The following is a 19,360-nucleotide window of genomic DNA, read 5'->3' on the forward strand; positions in this document are numbered from 1 at the left end:
TTGACTCATATTTTACCCCATGGAAGGCAACATCTATCTGGGAACCAATTCAATTCACTTCTCCAACCAATAAAATTTTGTCAACTCAAATAACCTAAGACTAGAAGGTATGGGGGCCGGCTGATGCCCGGCTAGGCCCGGCGCCGGACCCCCACACCGTCCCCCTGGGGCTCGGCCCATCACACCCGGCGACCCACAGCCGGGTCCGCCGATCCAAAAGTTTGAAAAGTAGCCGTTGATGAACGGCTTTATTTAATAAAAAAAATTCCTTTTTCTATAAAATCACCTATTTTCACCATTATTTCCCCACTTTCAACCCAAAACCCTCTCACTTTTATACCATTTTCTCCCTACTTTTATAAAAAAAAATATCTTTTCATCCACAATGGCTTCTAATCCTTGGTGGCCCTCGTCTTCGGATGACGAAGAGGAGATGTTTTTCGCAAACGCTGTACTACGGGCGGGACAGATTCTAATCGAAGAGGAAGAGGAAGAGGAAGAGGAAGACTTCTTGTCTGAAAATGTTATATTTTATACGACAGGAGCGCCAAGGTTTTTCATTACAAAATTTCATTGTCCTTATTTTTTTTAACTCGTATTTATATATTTTATACGACAGGAGCGCACGAGAAATTGGTGAACGATTATTTTTCGGATGAACCACTTTACAACGCCTACATTTTCAGGCGCAGGTTCCGAATGAGTCGCCGCTTATTCACACGGATTGCTAATGATTTGGCGGGGCTAGACCCGTTTTTCACGCAACGACCTGATGCTCGAAATTATGAAGGGTTTACCACGTTACAAAAGTGTACTGCGGCCATTCGCCAACTGGCGTACGGGACAGTGGCCGACGCTTTGGACGAGTACTTACAGATGTCGGCAAGAACTACGCGGGAATGTTTGTATCGGTTTTGCCATAATGTGGTGAAACTGTATAGCAAAAAATATTTGCGGAAACCAAACTCGTATGATGTTCAACAGTTGTACCAAGCTCATGAAGCAAGGCACGGGTTTCCGGGAATGCTTGGTAGCATTGATTGTATGCATTGGGGGTGGCATAATTGCTCGACTGCGTGGCGCGGCCAATATACGCGAGGTGATCACGGCTATCCAACCGTGATACTTGAAGCCGTGGCATCACAAGATTTGTGGATATGGCATTCTTTCTTTGGTCTCCCTGGTTCACTCAACGACCTCAACGTGTTATACCAATCGGCGATCTTTACCGATTTCGTTAATGGAACCGGTCCGGACACACGTTTTACAGTTTCTGGGGTTGAGTATAGACGTGGGTATTATCTTGCTGACGGGATATATCCGTCTTGGTCTACAATTGTAAAGACTATTCCATATCCCGAGGACGAAAAAAGGAAAAAATTCGCCAAGCGTCAAGAAGCTGCAAGAAAAGACATCGAACGTGCTTTTGGTGTCTTACAAAAAAAAATGGGCCATCGTTGCACAACTGGCACGTGCGTTCACACCAAAAAGGTTGCGTCTTTGTATGTACGCTTGCATTTTGCTCCATAACATGATTATTGAAGACGAAGGTCGGGCGATTTGTGAGTATGATGAGAATACATCTTACGGGAACACTGTCCCGGTTGATCCCCCACAACAGGATTTAAACTCGTTCTCGCTAACAAATGACTTCACGCATGCAAACCTTCAACAAGATTTGGTAGAACATATTTGGAACAACGTTAACATGGTGGACGGTGACGGAGACGAAGACGAAGACGAGTAGTGTATTTGTTTTAAATTTTTAAATCTAGTCTTTTTTTTTACAAATTTTAGGTAGCGTAACTTTTTTTTTTAGGTTATGTAATTTTTATTTATGTTATGTAATGGATTTTATTATCTTCCTTTATGTCGTATTTTTATTTAAATGTTGAATAGTTTTTATAAAGTTAAACAAATAAAAAATAAACAATAAAACTTAAACAAATAAAATGAATTAAACAATAAAAAAATATGTGGTGGGGCCCCATCCTCCATCCCCCTCCATCCTTCAAATTGGCTCATCCCCCACTAGCCACTTACGTGAAGGCTCATCCCCATGGGGATGAGCCAAACCATACCTTCTAGTCTAATACAACCCACTTCAACCCAAATAGGAAAGAAAACCCACCTAGCTCAACTCACTATCCAAATATTTAAATAAAAAAAAAACTATTTAAATAAAAAACAAAACACAATACTTAAAAACAAAAAAACCTAAGTTGGCACGATACGTGTACTAGACCATTGTTGATTCTAGAAATGTGAAATTGCCTAGTGCAACTTGAGTCAGTAAGTTTTGAGCGAGCGGAGGTTGGGGGTAGAACATTGGATATTGAGTTGGAAATGATTGGGTGGGAAACGGTTCATTTTGACTTAGATTGATTCAGCCTAATTTTTTTGTTTTGACGATGCGGATTTTTTGTGTGTGATGAGCCATCCATTTGAACATTTTTTAAAAGGTATAGAAATACAGAGAGTAGAAAAAAACTTTGATTTAATTGGGGGGTAAAAGTTATAACATACTCACAGGCTCAACCCAAGACGAATTATACTAGAGGACGTGCCCTCTAAGCAGGGCCGGCCAACCCAAGCTGTTGCTCGAGGCCTAAATTTTCAAAGGGCCGAAAGATTTTTATAAGCTTTTATACATACTAAATTATATATTTAATATATGTATCCATTTATTATCCAAAAAAGTTTTGGTGGTGTAGTAGAAAAACTATCTCAAGATAATATAAAGATGTACAGTTCAAGTCTTGGCTTTACAAATTCAAGAAGAATGATCGGGTTAGAAGAATCTTGGAAGATTGGAAGATTGCATGTTTCTATTTAGATGTTAGCTGATTAGTTGTATTTTCGGCTATGGTTTGTGGTTTTGGTTTGTGCTTGTTTACATTGGTAGTGGCATGTTACTACAATGAACTAGAGTGGTACTTAGCCCTCTACTTGTTCTTATGTTTTGATAGCAATACAAATCATGAGGGTACCCTTTTACCAAAAAAAAAAAAAAAGTCTTGGCTCACCAAGGTTGTATTTTTTTAATTCATTTCCCCTTATCCTTAACCACAAGAGTAAATTACTTTTTGAGTTCCTGTGTTTTAGTGATTTTAACCACTTGAGTCCAAAATCAAAAAGTTTAACGTCCTGAGTCCCTAGCCATTTATTTTATAACGTTTTGAGTCCAATTTTGTTAATTTTATAACGATTTGAGTCCAAAAAATTGGACTCAAAAGGTTAAAATTTGGACTCAAAAGGACTCAAATGGTTGAAGAAAATGCTTATAGGGACTCAGGTCGTTAAACTTTTTGGTTTTGGACTCAACTAGTTAAAACCACTAAAACACAGGGACTCAAAAAGTAATTTACCCTAACCACAATTTTGGGACAATTTTCTTTGTCGCCCAAGGCCTAAATTTTTTAAGAGTTCTCGGGGACGGTGGCTCTGCCTCTAAGACCAATACGACCGTACTATCTATAGGTGGTCAAGTCCTGACACAGCCTTACTATGTTTAACTTTTGTGCATGTAACTGTAACTGAAAGTGAAAGCTCCACCGTCGTCTTCATCAACTGCAAATATTATATCCATCAATTATATTATCATACATTGTTTCGCGTCCATTTAAACTATGGACATCCTAGAACTTATCGTACTGATAATCTATTTTAATCTTCACAGTTTTGTTTGTTTCTTCTTAATTCCTTTTAAGTTGACGTAATAATATGTTTGTTGTTGTTCCCTAACCAAACCAACATCAGTTGTGGAAGCAATGATATTGAGCGCAAACAGTTTTTGTGTTCCAATTGCAAGATGTAGACAGAGGAGTTTATCTGGTGGGGATCCTAAAGTGTTTTTGACAGAATCACGTAGACGCGTTGAGATGAATGGGAAGAATAGAATGGGGGGGAGGGATTGTTCTGAAAACCTAGAAGCTTTGTGGGATGATGGGTTTGGGAGTCAGAGTGCTGAAGATTACTATAAGTTAGCTGAGGAGGGTTTTACTTTTAGTAAAGACGATGCAGGACCACCGCGGTGGTTTTGCCCCGTTTCCTGTGGTAGACCGTTGAAGGATTCCCCTCTTCTTTTATATTTGCCAGGTGAATTCAAATTTCAGCATTTGTTTCCTGTGTCTTACTTTTGGAAAACTCAACACCGCTTCAATGTCTTGGCCTTTTTATCAAGTAAACCACTCTTTGTTCCTTTACTTGTGTTCACATATAGCATACCCCAAGTTTGACCCACCCTGACTGACGTATTATCTTGTGCACCTCGCCCATCACACACTTTTTTAAACCAAGCTAGCTAGTTAAGTTGCACATGACACCAATGATCTTTTGTTAATTTGTATTTTATTTAGTTTTGTAAAGTTGTAAGTAATCCTTTTCGATATAGGAAATTTGACTGTTTACACGATTCAGGATTGGATTGTCTTGGATTGGGACTCCTGTTGCACGAGAAAGCACTTGGGAAGTAAGCGATATTTAATCATAATGTTTTTTTTTTTTTAATTTATCGCAACTCTTTGTTCTTATGAAACATGATTTTGAAAGTGTTCTCAAGCGGATCTTTGTTCATATAAAAGAAATTTGTTACTTTCTTCATCTTTTATAACCAACCATACGGTTTGCTTGAGTGCAGAGTTTTCGAAGTTAGATGCTTGCATGTTCCTGTTCAAAATAGAGCACCACTTGAAGGTATTTATTTATGAATGCAATCCCCCTTGTTATATAGATAAGTGATTTATATACAACATCATAAAATAACTTTAACAGACTTATATCAGAATAAACACTATAGAATTGCTAACAATATCATGTTGTAGCCCTACAGAAAAAAACTTTTTGTCTAAGTGAGAGAAACTTATAGATACTGCTTTAATTCATGAACTTTGTCATATGAAGATTTGGTTCAATTTGTCGAAGAAGCTGTGAGGCTTGAGCATGCCTTATCTCCAAGGAAGCCAATTTATCTGGTTGGAGATTCCTTTGGTGGGTGTTTAGCTATTTTAGTCGCTGCCCGTAATCCTACACTTGACTTGGTAGTTATACTAGTAAATCCAGGTATTTTTTTTTTTTTTTTAAGCTGCATGTCTACTTTAGAGGTGGCAAAATTGTCAGATAAGGCGGGTTTTGTGTCCTATAAATTCAAGTTTGTTTATAAATAGTTATTTGGGTGTGAGATATTCTTATATGGTTACAAAAATTTGACTATTTTGTTAGCAGTCTTGTTTAACCCCTTTGGCCTTTTAAGATAAACACAAGTAAATGGGTTGAAATTGCCACCCTTAAATTCATTTAATCACCTATCGTCTAAATCATTGGGTGCAAGTATTTCAGCAACCTCTTTCGAGAGGTCACGACTTCCATCTTTGCTTTTTCTTCTTGAGGCTCTGCCGAATGTACTCTATGGTGCCTTGAGTTTATTTTTCTTATCTGCAATACGGGTCAGTGTCCTTCTATAAGCTTTTATACAAAAGTATACATGAAGGCTAATTTTCTCATGTGTTACATTTATATCTCTTGGCAGGATTTAGGCAATTTTTTACCAAAAGACACTCTGATCTGGAGATTGAAACTGCTTAAATCAGCTGCTGCTTATGCTAATTCTCATCTTCAGGCCGTTACAGCTGAAGTATTGGTGTTGGCCAGGTTCCTTTCTTTTCCAACTTTATCCATATTTTTCTAAAAACATTACTAAAACTAAACAACTTATTTCGTTTCTAAAGTTAGTTTAATTTATTCTAATAATCATAATTACTGATCATACATATATACACGTATATGTGTGTGCGCTCATGGGCGGGCCTAAGGGGATTTCATAGTTTTGCATGGTATCAAGAGCCTAGGGTTATCGGACATAGCCGTTGCTACCACTCTCTCTTTCCGGTGACTGTTGCTCCTTGTCTTGTTTCTATGTAACACGAGTAAACCATATATTACCATAGTGGACGCATTTTAAAAGGTCTTAACTGTAATGATATATTATATCTAATTCGAAGTTTACTTTCTATTAAACTTTAAAAAGAATATGTGACTTAATCTAAATATGATGATTTCATTAACCAGCTAAAACAGTTAACCCTCATGAATATGTTGGGTTTGGTAAAGATTTTATATTGTGATAACCTGTATGATATGATGTACAAGTATATATAGACGTTGAACAAAATCGTATTCTTAACGGGCTGACTATAATGAGCCTAACCCTAATACATTCTAATGGTTATCATAACATTTCAGTTCCAAGGATCAGCTCCTCCCTAGTAATGATGAAGCACAAAGGCTAAAACAATATTTGCAGAACTGCGTAATATGCATCTTAAAAGGCAACGATCATAAACTCCTGTTGGTATGCAAATTTTTATCTTTATTCCTATCGTTTTTACTCATATATAATCTGCACAGAAGTATGCTCACATATTTGTATTGTTTGTGCAGAAAAGTGATAGTAATTTGTTAACAATAATTAAAGGTTGTTCAAAATACCGCCGCACATCATATCATGGTAATATGAAGGATTATATCCCTCCCAGTATGTCAGAGTATAGAACGGAATACGAAGGACATCGGTAATCACACATGTTCATGTTTTGTTTTGTTTTGTTTTTATCAAATGTTGTTTTTGATGTCTTGAGACTATGAATGCAGGTGGGTCCATCTCGCTACGAGTCCCGTAATGCTTTCAACTTTGGAGGACGGAAAGGTAGTGCGTGGATTGGGCGGGATTCCAAGTGAAGGCCCCGTATTGTTTATTGGTAATCACATGCTCTTGGGGGTTGATCTTTTCATACTTTTTCTGGCGCTTTTGAAAGAAAAACGCAGAATGCTTCGTGGGTTAGGTCACCCACAAATGCTTCAACTTGATACCGAGTATGGGATAATTGATACTTCCATTTTGTTGAGAGTATTTGGTATGTTGCCCGTCTCTGGAATCAATCTTTTCAGATTGTTGTCATCTAATTCATACGTGCTGCTATATCCTGGTGGCGCACGTGAGGCTCTCCACCGCAAGGTCTGGTCTTCCACTTCATTTACATTTTCAATATTCCGTCTCTTATGTTTTTGTGTTTCTCAGGGTGAAGTTCACAAGTTATTTTGGCCTGAACAACAAGAATTTGTAAGGATGGCAGCAAAATGTGGAGCTACCATTGTACCTTTCGGGTCCGTTGGGGAAGATGATGTGTCTGAAGTAAGGATTAACTCCGTCCCTTTGTGCATGATCTTCTTACTCATTTTCTGAAATATTGTGTCTACCTCAGTCACTTGTTAAAACTCTAGCTTTGATGGAGTCTTGGGGCAATGTTGAAATAAGTGCGAGTTCAATTCAAAGTGGTTGGGAATAGTATGGTTCCCAATCAGCCTCAGTTGGGGACTGGTTAGTGTCAACATTCTCTAGCTCAGCTGGTGGGTTGGCTGGTTGTCTCCATTGGAGGCGCGGTTCGATCCCTGGCTGCTGCAGGGTGAGACATCCGGGTGAAGGCTCGGCTCGGGATTCATCCCGGGTTCGAGTCCAACGGGGAGGCGAGGGTTTACCCATTCCACGGGTTTCCCGCGCATCAGGGGTGTGCTACGCTTTCTAGCAGTGGTCGAGTAGTCGGGCTTTGGACATAGCTAATTGGGTTTATACGTGGAAAACAGTTAGCCATTAAAAAAAAAAAAAGGGACTGGTTAGTGGAAGGGATCTTGGAACAAAACAAATGAGTGTGCCCTACGCTACCTATGAGAACAAAACCATATAAGTAGCCTCGTGTATACAAGGATTGGCTAAACAATTGGTGCCACGAACACAACCACAATACCTGTACTTTCCACTTTTAGTTAGGGAAAAAACATGATCACGGGGAACTAAATGTTGCGAGCATTAAGCACAAACCTGCAACAAATGAACTCGTGGATGGACTAAAAGTTAGACTTAAGGAGGCATGATGTTGTATATAAAACTACATTCAGAACAAATATATAAAAGTATGACTGCTACCTTCCCTTGACAACCTTAATGAACAAAGTCCCCGACAACACTTAATGGAAGTTTTTTACTTCTTTTTATGACATTCTGTTGTTATATGACCGGCACTTAGTTGGAATGAAAGATAAGTCTGAGTCTGAGGCATTAATTTAGCTTACAAGCAAGTGAAAGATTTAAACACAGGTAGAGGATTTGGTGCACCACTTGGTGAGCACGAGCTGAATCTTCCTTCTTACAGAAGAAGAGTTGAAATAAATGATTGATTTGTTGCTGGATGGAATACTAGGATAAGACCCATCGCCACCTGTCATCAATTTCTTGGTTTAACCTTGAGGAACAGGGGAGATGTGTATATCTAATAAGTGCAAATTTAGAATTAGTTAGAGAGCATGAAAATTGGTATACAACAAGTCCCTTCATCAGGTTGTCTTGTTTCAGTGTTGCATTAAGCTCCAAATCCAAGATTCAACTGAGACCCCTTGGGGCCCCTCCTTTTTGCCCTTGTTCTACACCCCCTTGTTCACCGAATAAGGGATCGCTGTAAACTTCTATTTCACGCGTGGTACCTAGATGACGGAACGCTTATTGGAGATGCCACCCAAGTGGCTAATGCTTTAGATATCATCAGAGCTGAGGGTCCTTCCTTAGGGCTTCAACTTAATATAAAGAAAACTGAAGTTTTCTGGCCAACCTGCAATGGTGTAAAGGTTCAGGAGGGCTTATTCCCTCGGGGGATTGGAGGCCGGTGCGGGGTGTGAAACTCCTGGGGGTGCCGTTAGTCGTGATGCAGAGTTTATTAGTAGTATGGCTCTTAAAAGAGCGAACTGTGCAATCGAGCTGATGAGGTGCCTTAAACGCCTACGGGACCCTCAGAGCGAGCTCCTCTTGCTTCGTTCTTGTATGGGTGTTGCTAAATTACTATTTGGTCTTCGAACGTGTCAACCTTCTTTGGTCGGGGGAGCTGTCTCTGTTTTTGATGAAGGCCTCCGGGGAGCATTAGAGGATATTGTTGTTTGTGGGGGTGCCTTTTTTGGAGATCTCCAATGGAGGTTGGCTTCTCTCCCGACCCGGTTCGGAGGCTTAGGGATTTGTACGGCCGAGGATGCTTCTTCATATGCTTTCGTGGCTTCAAGGGCCCAATCTTGGGGTTTACAAGACCACATACTCCGAGAATGTGGTGGGGATGTTTTAGACTCCGATTACAGGAGTGCGTTGGACCTTTTGCATAGTTCTCTTCCCGACCTTGATATTGGCGGTTTCTACATTAAAGACACCGCCCCTCCTAAATCCCAGAAAATTCTGGCGAATGCCTTATATGGCGAAATTGTCAAAAGGTTTGAAGAGAAGTTTGTTTTATCCCCTCGGCAAAGAGCTATGTTTGAATGTCTACGTGCCCCACATGCTCAGGATTTTCTGTCTGTCGCACCTATTGAAGGCTTGGGGCAACACATGTCGGCTGTGGAATATCGTGCTATCCTTAGATACCGACTGATGATTCCTTTGTTCCCAGTTGACGAGCCATGTCCGGTATGCCGCAAAGCGTGTTTGGATTCTTTCGGCGAGCACGCGATCCACTGTAAAGAGCTACCGGGGTTTAAATATCGGCATGATTGGGTGAGAGATGTGTTATGTGATGTTCTTAAGCGGGCCGGGATCTCTGCCAAAAAGGAGGCTCCAGTAAATTTTCTGACTGACCCCTTAGAGGGGAGGTCCACTTTACGCCCGACGGACATCCTTGTGTTTGGATGGGAAGGGGGGAAACACGCTTGTGTAGATCTAACTGGAGTCTCCCCCCTTGTCGGGCTCAAGGACAAGGGCTTTGTCGTAGGGCAAGCGGTGCTCAAGGCAGAGGCAAGCAAAGTGGCAAAACATGAGAAAGCCTGCCTGGAGAATCAACATGTGTTTGTCCCGTTTGCGTTTGATACCTTTGGTGGTCTCGCTCCTGATGCTGTGCGCCTTTTGAATCGGGTTCAAAAAGTCGTTAATAGTAATTCTTCGTCGCTAAAGGTTTCAAACTTTGTATTTAGTAGAATTGGTTTTTCTATTCAAAAGGGGGTGGCGGCGCAACTTGTTGCCCGACTACCTGCCATTGCTTTGTAATTGCCCTTTTTCGTGTGGAATGAAAAGAATATTTTTTCGATTTAAAAAAAAAAAAAAAAAACTGAGAGTTTGGTGTTTCATTCCCTGTGTTGTTTGTTTCATGTCCATGCATGCTGGTTTATTACTAACTAATAAAATGCGTGCAGATGCTCCTGGATTATAACGATCAGATGAACATTCCTGGACTCAACAACCATCTACAGGAGCTTAATGAAAAATCACTTCTTTTGAGGTACTCATCTATGTCATTGCTTATTTTTAAAGCATCATTCAGTAAATTTGGCAAACTGAAGAAAAGATTTGGCACATATTATCTGAGGCAGTGATGACTTCGGGATGCCCATAAACCGACACAACCACCCAAATCAAAGCATGTCAGTTTGAGATTTATACGCTTCAGCTCACATGTCGGCTTTGATGGGTTGGTGGTTCAGCCAAAGGTTTGGAACTAGGAACCGGTGTCGTTTAACTATTTTTTTTAGAGTAAATTGCCAAAATCGTCCCTGAGGTTTGGGCATTTTTTTCAGTTTCTTCCAAAACAACTTTTTTGTACCATATTGCCCTTTACTTTTGGGAATTTTTGCCATTTTCATCCAAACGTCAACTTTTTTTTTTTTTTACCAAAATCGTCCCAAAGATTTGGGATCTTTTGCCATTTTCATCCAAAATGTCTCACAGAAAAAATAAAGCACATTAAATGTTTGGATGAAAATGATAAAAAAACCCCAAAGGTGAAGGATAATATGGTACAAAAAAGTTATTTTGGATGAAATTGGTAAACATATCCAAACCTCAGGGACGATTTTGTCAATTTACTCCTTTTCTTATTTATTTACCTTTTTCATTCCAGGTTATGCAGTTTTATATATCATAAACCCACTTTTTTATTTAAAAATCTTGAATGCAAAGCTAACAATTTAAAAAAAAACTGCAAAAAGGAATTGACAAACCACTGAAACAGCCAACACAATTGGTTTGGTTTGTCGTTTCCCGAAAAAGCATAGCCCATAATATTTATCAAAACCGGGTGTAGGGGATCGTGAACATCCATAGTCAATGTCGATAAGCTACACTCACCTGCCATATTAACATATGTGAACGTGACATAACAGGCAAGATGTTGAAGGGGAGGTTGCTAACCAACAACTTCATTTGCCTTTGGTTATGCCCAAAATACCTGGTCGGTTTTACTATCTATTCGGAAAACCAATAAAAACTAAGGGATTGGAGAAGATTTTGAACGACAAAGATATGTCGCAAGCATTGTACGCCCAAGTAAAGCGCGTGGTTGAGACGAATATTGCGTATCTAATTAAGAGGCGAGACGAGGATCCTTATCGAAGTTTTGTAAAAAGGGTTGTGTTTCAGGCCAAAACTAGCACTCCCTGGGACAAAGTTCCCACGTTTGATCCTTAGAAGAAAGCATCTACGCGTAAATGTTTATGTGATGAGTGGCTCGATTTGTAAATTTTTCGTAAGGGATTTTCTATTGGCACACCGGCCTATCTATCCGCACACTTTGCCAATTCAATACGCATCATATAGGCCTATACAATGCATATTGAATAAAGTAAAAGACATTGCAGACTGGCTGGTGCAGGTGTTGCCTGGCGACTAGCCTAATACGCATCGTATAGGCCTATACGATGCCTATTAAGGCACTGAATTTTTGAAGTTTATTTTTTGGTGTGTTGTGTTTGGTTTTTGGTGTTTTGGGTTTGTTATTGTTGTTTATTATTGGTTATGTTTGTTTTAGTTAGTTTTAAAATCTATATTATTTTTTATCGTTAAGTATCGTATTATAGCGTATCGTATCACATTTTTAACTTAATATTGTATTATAATTACTAAAAATTGTTTTACTGTGACAAACTGTTAAAAGTCAAAATTCGCATAATTGTTATGATGCAAAACTTTATCTTAAATCACCAATCCGACGGCATAAAACTTATCAACCATGAATACTTTATCCCTAACCGTGGCGTATCGTATCACATTTTTAACTTAATATTGTATTATAATTACTAAAAATTGTTTTACTGTGACAAACTGTTAAAAGTCAAAATTCGCATAATTGTTCTGAGGCAATACTTTATCTCAAATCACCAATCCGACGGCATAAAACTTATCAACCATGAATACTTTATCCCTACTCGTGGCGTATCGTATCACATTTTTAATTTAATATCGTATTATAGCGTATCGTTGAACCTTACAGAAGAAATCGCAAGCTGATACATAAAAATACATATAACGAGTTATCGTCTTCAGAATCAGAAGAAGGTTACAAGCACTCAGAAAATCACCAAAATGATATTGAAATTTGTGAGCCTTCAAATTATTTTGGGAAACATGAAAGAAGACCACCTCACGAAACGAGGTTCCATAATCATGGGAAACGAAGAAATTTGATCGTATCACATTTTTAATTTAGTATCGTATTATAGCATATCCTTGAACCTTCCAGAAGAAATCGCAGGCTGATACATAAAAATACATATAACAAGTTATCGTCTTCAGAAGAACACATCACGAAACGAGGTTTCATAATCATGGGAAACGAAGAAATTTGATTTTGGAAGAGATCGAAGATTTGGGTACAACTTCAAGTCATGAAGATCACTCTGCCGAAGTTGATCATGACAACTGTAATAAAACGGAACATAATACCAGATTGTCTAGAGAAGCGCTTTTATCATGTGTCATATGTTGGACGGAATATAGTTCAACTAGATTGGTTTACCTTTAAGCTTTAATCTTGGCTTCTCCCAAATTTGTAACATCTATTGTTATCAGATTATGAATATTCATTTTCTCAAAAGTGTACTGAAACATCATCAAATTCTCTGCTAAAAGAAGCATCAGCAAATTCACATCAAAAGTGTGCTGAGTTGGACAACGGTTTCTCAACGAAAGGAATTGTAGAAAGGAAAAGAGACACAACTCGTGTATCTGCAAAAATAGAATCACGGTCCTTTTCCTTTAATTTCCAGAACAGCCACCAGCAATACCAGTTTGTTAATAGTGCGGTTGCCACCTTTATCCATATTTTTGAATATTCATGATTCTTTGCTTATTATGTAACTATAAAATACGTATACATATGCAAGCGTTCACGTAACATAACAATCTAAAACAACCACATATAATACATTATTTGTCAACATCCATTAGTCAACTATTTGGCATTTATAACACTAGTTTGTACAAGTTTTTTTTTGAATTTTTATATATATAAAATGGCGCTTTTTTATAAAAAAAATTGTAAAAAAGAATTCTTGGTATGTGAAGAAACACTAGTTCAAAGGACCGGAATCAATTGGACCAGGGGGTTTAGATCTGCATAAAATGGTTAAATCTTCTCGTTTGATTCGAGGGTGATTGATCTCCTTCTTCGAACGATAACTGCAAAATGAACAGCCGTTAGACTAGCCACGGGGAGAATGGGGGTTCTCTCCGTGACCACCCTCCAGCGGAGAATAAGTACAGGTTTTAATGAAGAAGAATAAGTAATAGTAAAGTGAAGTAAATGTAAATTGGAGAATGATACCTGAGTTGTCTTATTTATAACCGAATTTGGGCGGGAAAGTTTGTTAACGGGAGAGATAACAAAAAGTAATTTTCGTAGGTGGTTATTTTCTCCACGGTTAATCACTAACGGGATGTGTGGGCACACAGATCATGGGCATGATCAACGGCTGGGGAGATGCCACATGGAAAGTGGGCAAGTATGGATCTTTCTTCAATTCAGTGCCATCATCGTGACTTTGAGGGGTACTCAGGATGATGTCACGTGGCCATTCAGTTATAACCGAATGGTTGTGCACGATAAAGCCTTCTAGAAGGATTACAGCTGTAATCCTATGCGACTCTTCCTCATGCTACTTCTGTTGTAACAAAAGGGTTATTTTGTCCAAGTCTGAGTGACACTCGCGCGGAGATATTGTTAGGATTTTATCCTATCTGTTGCATGAGAGCTTGCGCAAGGATATGTCATCTCTATCCTGGCGCGCGGATGTTGGAGAATGCTCTCTTTTAAGTTCTCTTCTTTAGAACCAGTGCGCTGCCACGCAAGGTTCCTTGAAAGAGGTTCATTGGTGGTGAAGTTGTGTTACGGTCCCGAGCACCTGCGCAAGGTTTTTGGGACCTTACCCCTTCAATATGTTTTTAGGTTTTTTAAGTTAGTTTTTAGCTTTTCTCATTTAAACTAGTTTTCTCATGATCCATCCCCCATATATACATTTAAGGGTGTTATGTTTAATCGTACGCTGCGACAAATAAAAAACGTAACTAAACATAAATACGATATCAAGAAAAATGAACACTTAGAACCTTGGAAGTACGGGTTGTCACATAATCATCTCGTTTATTTACGTCCAAGATACTAATGTGTCATAAAAATTGCTAAAATCACTAACACGTTACACATAAACATCCGCGGTTTCACGAAAGTTCACAAAGTAAACAAATAAGTCACATAACATATAATATAAATTCACATGACTTATATATATATATATATATATACATATATATATATATACATATATAGTGTGAGGTTCATAGGGGAACACTAAAAAAGTGGGGAACAGTGGGGAACCGACTCAAACGAACTCCGATTGGACTCATTCCAGCGGCGTTGGAACCGTCTCGTCGAACCCTAACTGGGATCTCTTAACCCTAAACCTTAAATCATAACCCCTAAACCCTAAATATATTAGGGTTTGGGTTTTAGCGTTTAGCTTTAGGGTTTAGCCTTAGGGTTTAGCTTTTGGGTTTAGCTTTAGGGTTTAGAATTTAACTTTAGGGTTTAGGGTTTAGCTTTATGGTTTAGCTATAGGGTTTAGCTTTAGGTTTAGCCTTTAGGGTTTAGCTTTTAGGGTTTATAGTTTAGATTTTACGGTTTAGCTTAGGTTTTAGCCTTATTTTTTAGCTTTAGGGTTTAGAGTTTAGGAGTTAGGATTTAGGGTTTAGGGTTAAAAGATCTTAGTTAGGGTTTGACGAGCCGGTTCCAACACCGCTGGAATGAGTCCAATCGGAGTTCATTTGAGCCGGTTCCCCGCTGTTCCCCACTTTTTTAGTGTTCCCCAATGAACCTTCCCCTATATATATATATATATATATATATATATATATATATATATATATATATATATATATATATATATATATACATATTTAACTGTTCAAGATTACTGTTCCGATTGTTCATCGACGTTTTAGTACAAATGCATATGTGATTTTGTAATTTCCCGAATTACCGTTATGTGAGTGTTTGTGAAATAACTGACATACTTAATTAACCCTAATCAAGTGTAATGCATGATATAGTGTTTGAGATAATAGACTCAGAAAGGGTTTTTCATATATTGTTTAAAATTGTGTATTACACATAAAAAATACAAATTAAATAGATGGTTAGAGAGACCCATATATGGAAATACAATAAAATACATCGTTGGCATATCCTTGATTGATTTAAGGACAAGGATCATTTGCGAGATTGAGTGATGCACTAATGTTATGCTCATTGAGACATGAGATGTTATGCTTTATAGAGCATGAGATGTTGTGCTCTATAGAGCAGAGCATAATAGAGCATCTGACCTGATCTATTTTTCTAACAGTAACGTGCATAAAATATGCAAGAAAAACGTATTATATTTGATCTGACTTGTTTCCAAAAAAAAAAAAAAAAAAGTCGAAACGTAGATCAACAAGAATCTATACCGACACATAAATTACATTTTCATAATACGACCTGCAGGCTATGCGTGCACGTTGCAAATGGTGAATAATTAGTCCAAGTGATTTATCATGCGCAAACCATATGAAAGCGCATGTCTCAATGTACGTAGTTCAACTCAGTGTACGGTTGAATCAAAACGTAAAGTAATTTGAATTTAGACAAATTAGTTCTTGAAAAAGAAAAAAAGCGAATGATAAAGTTGAAAACATTAGAAATTGTAGGGAGTAAACCTTGAGGGTATGAAAACCAATGGACTAATATTGCAATGTAATGGAAGTTTGGGATGAAAAGGAAAGGGATTAAAAACGCAATTTAAGGGCATGTTTGGGTAAGTTTTTTGAAACAACTTATTGACTTATTGGCTTTTTGAAAAGTTATAAGTTTTAAAATGATGTTTGGCAAAGAGTGTGTATATGAGGGGAAAAAGCCAATAAGTCACTCTATCCAGACTTTTCCAAAAAGCCAATAAGTCAATAAGTTGTTTTAAAAAGCTTAGCCAAACATGCCATAAGAAAACCAAAAGAAAGGGAGGAAACTGTAATTTACTTAAAGTATGGGTGAAAAAAAGGGAAATGTCGCATTTCCTTTGGCTGGAATCCCAAAAGAGGGGTTTAGTTTAGGGTTCCTGAAACTCCAAAGCGTGGCGTGAGAAATGGAGGACGACGATGAGGGTTTGAAGAGCTACGTAGTGATACACAACATAGCAAAGAGGCACAACGTAGGGACATTAGCTCGTAGCGCCACCGCATTCGGCGTTTCTGAAGTGATTCTTGTGGGGCGGCGTGACTTCAACTCCTTCGGCAGCCATGGGTCCACCTCTCACATCCCTTTCCGCCATTTCTACTCCCTCTCCGACGCCCGCCTCTTCCTCAAGGCCAAAGGTTGTGACATATGTGGTGTTGAGATTACTCCCAACGCTACCTCTGTAACCACTCACCCCTTTAAAACAAGCACAGCTTTTCTTCTCGGCAACGAGGGTACTGGCTTATCTGCTAAAGAATGTGATTTTTGTGATTATTTTGTCTATATCCCCCAATATGGCTGTGGCACCGCTTCTCTAAATGTTACTGTTGCGGCTTCCATTATTCTACATCACTTTGCAGGTAAAACTCTGCTCATCTAACTTAAATTCACATTTATCAAACTGCCCCCCGTTCTAGGTTTTGATCATCTCACCATCATCATGTATGATTGCATTGTGTGGTTACATCTTTCTACTCATTTAACATAAGACCTAAAGCAATCCTGGTGGCTGCTTCTTTTTTTCATCACTGGGCTTGATTCAACAAATGAGATATTACATGTGTTAAATGGGTTGTGTTCGTGGGTTGGCCGGCCAAACCCGAAAATTTGACATCAACTCTAAAAGAGTGTTAACATGACACGAGTTTTGCGGGTTGACACCAACGTTACCCTCTAACCTGAATTTATTTTTTTATATTTATAAAGTTAACCGGGTCATTGTGTGATCCAACCAGGTCTACCCAAACACGTTGTTAGTTAAATGTGTTTGTGGGTTCGACCATAAACCAACCACTAACCTGAAGTTTGTTTAAACTAAACCAAAACCACAAATATTCTGATAGGTTCATGTCATGTCAGGAATTCACACCCCTACCATAAGGTCACATAATATAATAGTTTCGTTTCCTGTAAAAAACGAATATATACACGTTGATTAACAAATAAACCAACAAGTTTTAATCTTTTCTATAGTAATTTATGTAGATTTGAACCTTTCTATCATTTACTGACTGATGGATGTTTATTACTTTAGTCTGGGCAGGATTTCCTGAGCGAACTCGTGATGGGAACAAGTTTGTTGTAGCAGAAAGACCGGTGCATAAGGTGGGGCGTAACTTCTGCACTGAAACAGCAGAATCTGTCGCTGCAGAACGCAATCTTAAAAGAGAAAATGATGCTAAAAACGGATTTTTTGAAGATACAGAAGGAAGTGATTCTTCTAACAATCTTCTTGATGCTGTTTTTGGAGATTGATTTCCTGAAATTCTTCCTGCATCCAAGTTCTCATGAGTTCCTACATGGCTACACAGAAATTGAAATTGGTTGGAGTCCTGGTTTTCAAAGTTAACTCATGCTAAAATTAAACAACCTGGTTTTTAAAGTTAACTCGAAGATGAAATTAAACCTTGTAGTCGTTAATTTGTGTTGGTTAGTGACAGTTAAGTTTGTTGTTCTTATAATGGTTGTAATAGGTTGTGCTATGTTTTCTAAAACGTTTTTTTTTTTTTTATTTTATAACTTAGCTGCTATTTGTTTCGGCTCTTAATGGTTCAGCACCTAATGGTTCAAAGTGTTTGTTTTGCGAGCAAATGTCTGAATGGTTCAGACATTTGCATCTGAATAGTTCATCATTATATTGAGTCTGAATAGTTAAGATCTCTTATCTGAATTGGTCAGAGATTTGCCTTTGAACGGTTAAACATTATACTGGTTCTTAATGGTTTAGATCTCTTACTGGTTTAGCTCTTAATAGTTTAAACCTCTTATTGGTTGACCACATACCTATTCAAAGTTGCCAAACAACCTTTTTTTCTTGGTAAAATCTATTATATATCCAAGTGCTGATAGGGCTTTGCCTTTCGGAATGATGAGGGTTTAACCCCATGGTGGATGAACAAAAGGTGTAGTTTACTTGTATAATTAGAATGTTTGGGAACAAAAATAAAGTAGGCATGTATTCTTTAGATCTACTTTACTCTTCGTCTTACCTAGCAGTAGCACCCTTTGTATAGAAAACCAACCAAACCCAAACCCACATCACCACCAACACAATTGTTGGGATTGAACCATATCAGAGGAACAGATAATTAAAACCAAATCTGGATCAGAGCAGTGGATCCAAAATAAGCAGAAGTTATGTTTACATTCTCTCCCTTTGAAAGTGGTTTCAACATCTGATGACCTCCATCCACTGATCCTTTACAACATCTGCTGATTACAACTGCAGACCAAGTTAAAGACTGATGAATACTAAAGCCCTGTTGATCAATTTACTACTATGGGTCAAGCACTGCTGAAGTTATCAAGTACTGCTGGAGTCACAACAATGGAAGGATAAAGCAGTAGTTTTGCTTTTCTTATGTAATGTATTGTAAACAGTAGATAGCATAGCAGTGTTTGTATTAGATCAGTTGTTAGAGTTTGTTAGAAGGTTAGATGTCACTTTCATGGTGACGTCAACAAAGATGCCACAGTGGTTTGAGCATGCCTATAAATAGAACAGTACCCTGTACTATTCTATTAGCTCTTCATCACTTTTCTTCCTCTACGAACAAACACTGTGAGCTCAGGCTGAGGGGGAGTTTGTTACATGCATGCATTGTAATCGTAGTTGAAATAAATTCAATCATTCGGTTCTATGTGAAAATGTGTGTGAAAAGCAATTCTCCTGTTTGATTGTGTGCAAAGTTTATTTCCATCTTGATTCCGCTGCATTTACTTGTTCATCTTTCAGCTTAAATCAAACATAAAACACAATCAATCCAAACTCAGATCCTAACAATTGGTATCAGAGCTCGGAC

At 38.3% G+C, this 19,360-nt stretch overlaps 3 protein-coding genes across 3 annotated transcripts; all 3 read left to right on the top strand.

Moving 5' to 3' along the window:
* The first annotated feature begins 385 nt into the window (after positions 1–385).
* On the top strand, positions 386–1,747 carry LOC110870616. Its single transcript, XM_022119798.1, has 4 exons — positions 386–451; positions 543–552; positions 620–1,429; positions 1,545–1,747. Exons 1-4 carry the CDS (start codon positions 386–388, stop codon positions 1,745–1,747), a joined length of 1,089 nt encoding a protein of 362 aa, XP_021975490.1.
* Positions 1,748–3,770: 2,023 nt separating this feature from the next.
* Positions 3,771–11,720, top strand: LOC110870617 (acyltransferase-like protein At1g54570, chloroplastic). Its single transcript, XM_035976162.1, has 12 exons — positions 3,771–4,098; positions 4,420–4,471; positions 4,640–4,695; positions 4,903–5,061; positions 5,338–5,444; positions 5,528–5,649; positions 6,241–6,349; positions 6,439–6,569; positions 6,649–7,012; positions 7,076–7,189; positions 10,213–10,298; positions 11,179–11,720. The coding sequence occupies exons 1-12, from the start codon at positions 3,771–3,773 to the stop codon at positions 11,480–11,482; spliced, it is 1,932 nt and encodes a 643-aa protein (XP_035832055.1). The 3' UTR covers positions 11,483–11,720.
* Positions 11,721–16,397: 4,677 nt separating this feature from the next.
* LOC110873788 (putative TrmH family tRNA/rRNA methyltransferase) lies at positions 16,398–18,101 on the top strand. Its single transcript, XM_022122788.2, has 2 exons — positions 16,398–16,918; positions 17,593–18,101. Exons 1-2 carry the CDS (start codon positions 16,468–16,470, stop codon positions 17,811–17,813), a joined length of 672 nt encoding a protein of 223 aa, XP_021978480.1. The 5' UTR covers positions 16,398–16,467; the 3' UTR covers positions 17,814–18,101.
* Positions 18,102–19,360: the final 1,259 nt, after the last annotated feature.

Source organism: Helianthus annuus, chromosome 8 (genome assembly GCF_002127325.2).
Source record: "Helianthus annuus cultivar XRQ/B chromosome 8, HanXRQr2.0-SUNRISE, whole genome shotgun sequence".
NCBI classification, from domain to species: Eukaryota; Viridiplantae; Streptophyta; class Magnoliopsida; order Asterales; family Asteraceae; genus Helianthus; species Helianthus annuus.

Bases quoted from the DNA above. Each gene is read 5' to 3' on its own strand.
- LOC110870616 (XM_022119798.1), top strand. From the start codon at position 386: ATGGCTTCTAATCCTTGGTGGCCCTCGTCTTCGGATGACGAAGAGGAG. The intron at 1,430-1,544 runs GTGTCTTACAAA...TGATTATTGAAG, and splicing joins AGACATCGAACGTGCTTTTG to ACGAAGGTCGGGCGATTTGT.
- LOC110870617 (XM_035976162.1), top strand. From the start codon at position 3,771: ATGATATTGAGCGCAAACAGTTTTTGTGTTCCAATTGCAAGATGTAGA. The intron at 4,099-4,419 runs GTGAATTCAAAT...TACACGATTCAG, and splicing joins TCTTCTTTTATATTTGCCAG to GATTGGATTGTCTTGGATTG. The intron at 6,350-6,438 runs GTATGCAAATTT...TTGTTTGTGCAG, and splicing joins ACGATCATAAACTCCTGTTG to AAAAGTGATAGTAATTTGTT.
- LOC110873788 (XM_022122788.2), top strand. From the start codon at position 16,468: ATGGAGGACGACGATGAGGGTTTGAAGAGCTACGTAGTGATACACAAC. The intron at 16,919-17,592 runs GTAAAACTCTGC...TTATTACTTTAG, and splicing joins TATTCTACATCACTTTGCAG to TCTGGGCAGGATTTCCTGAG.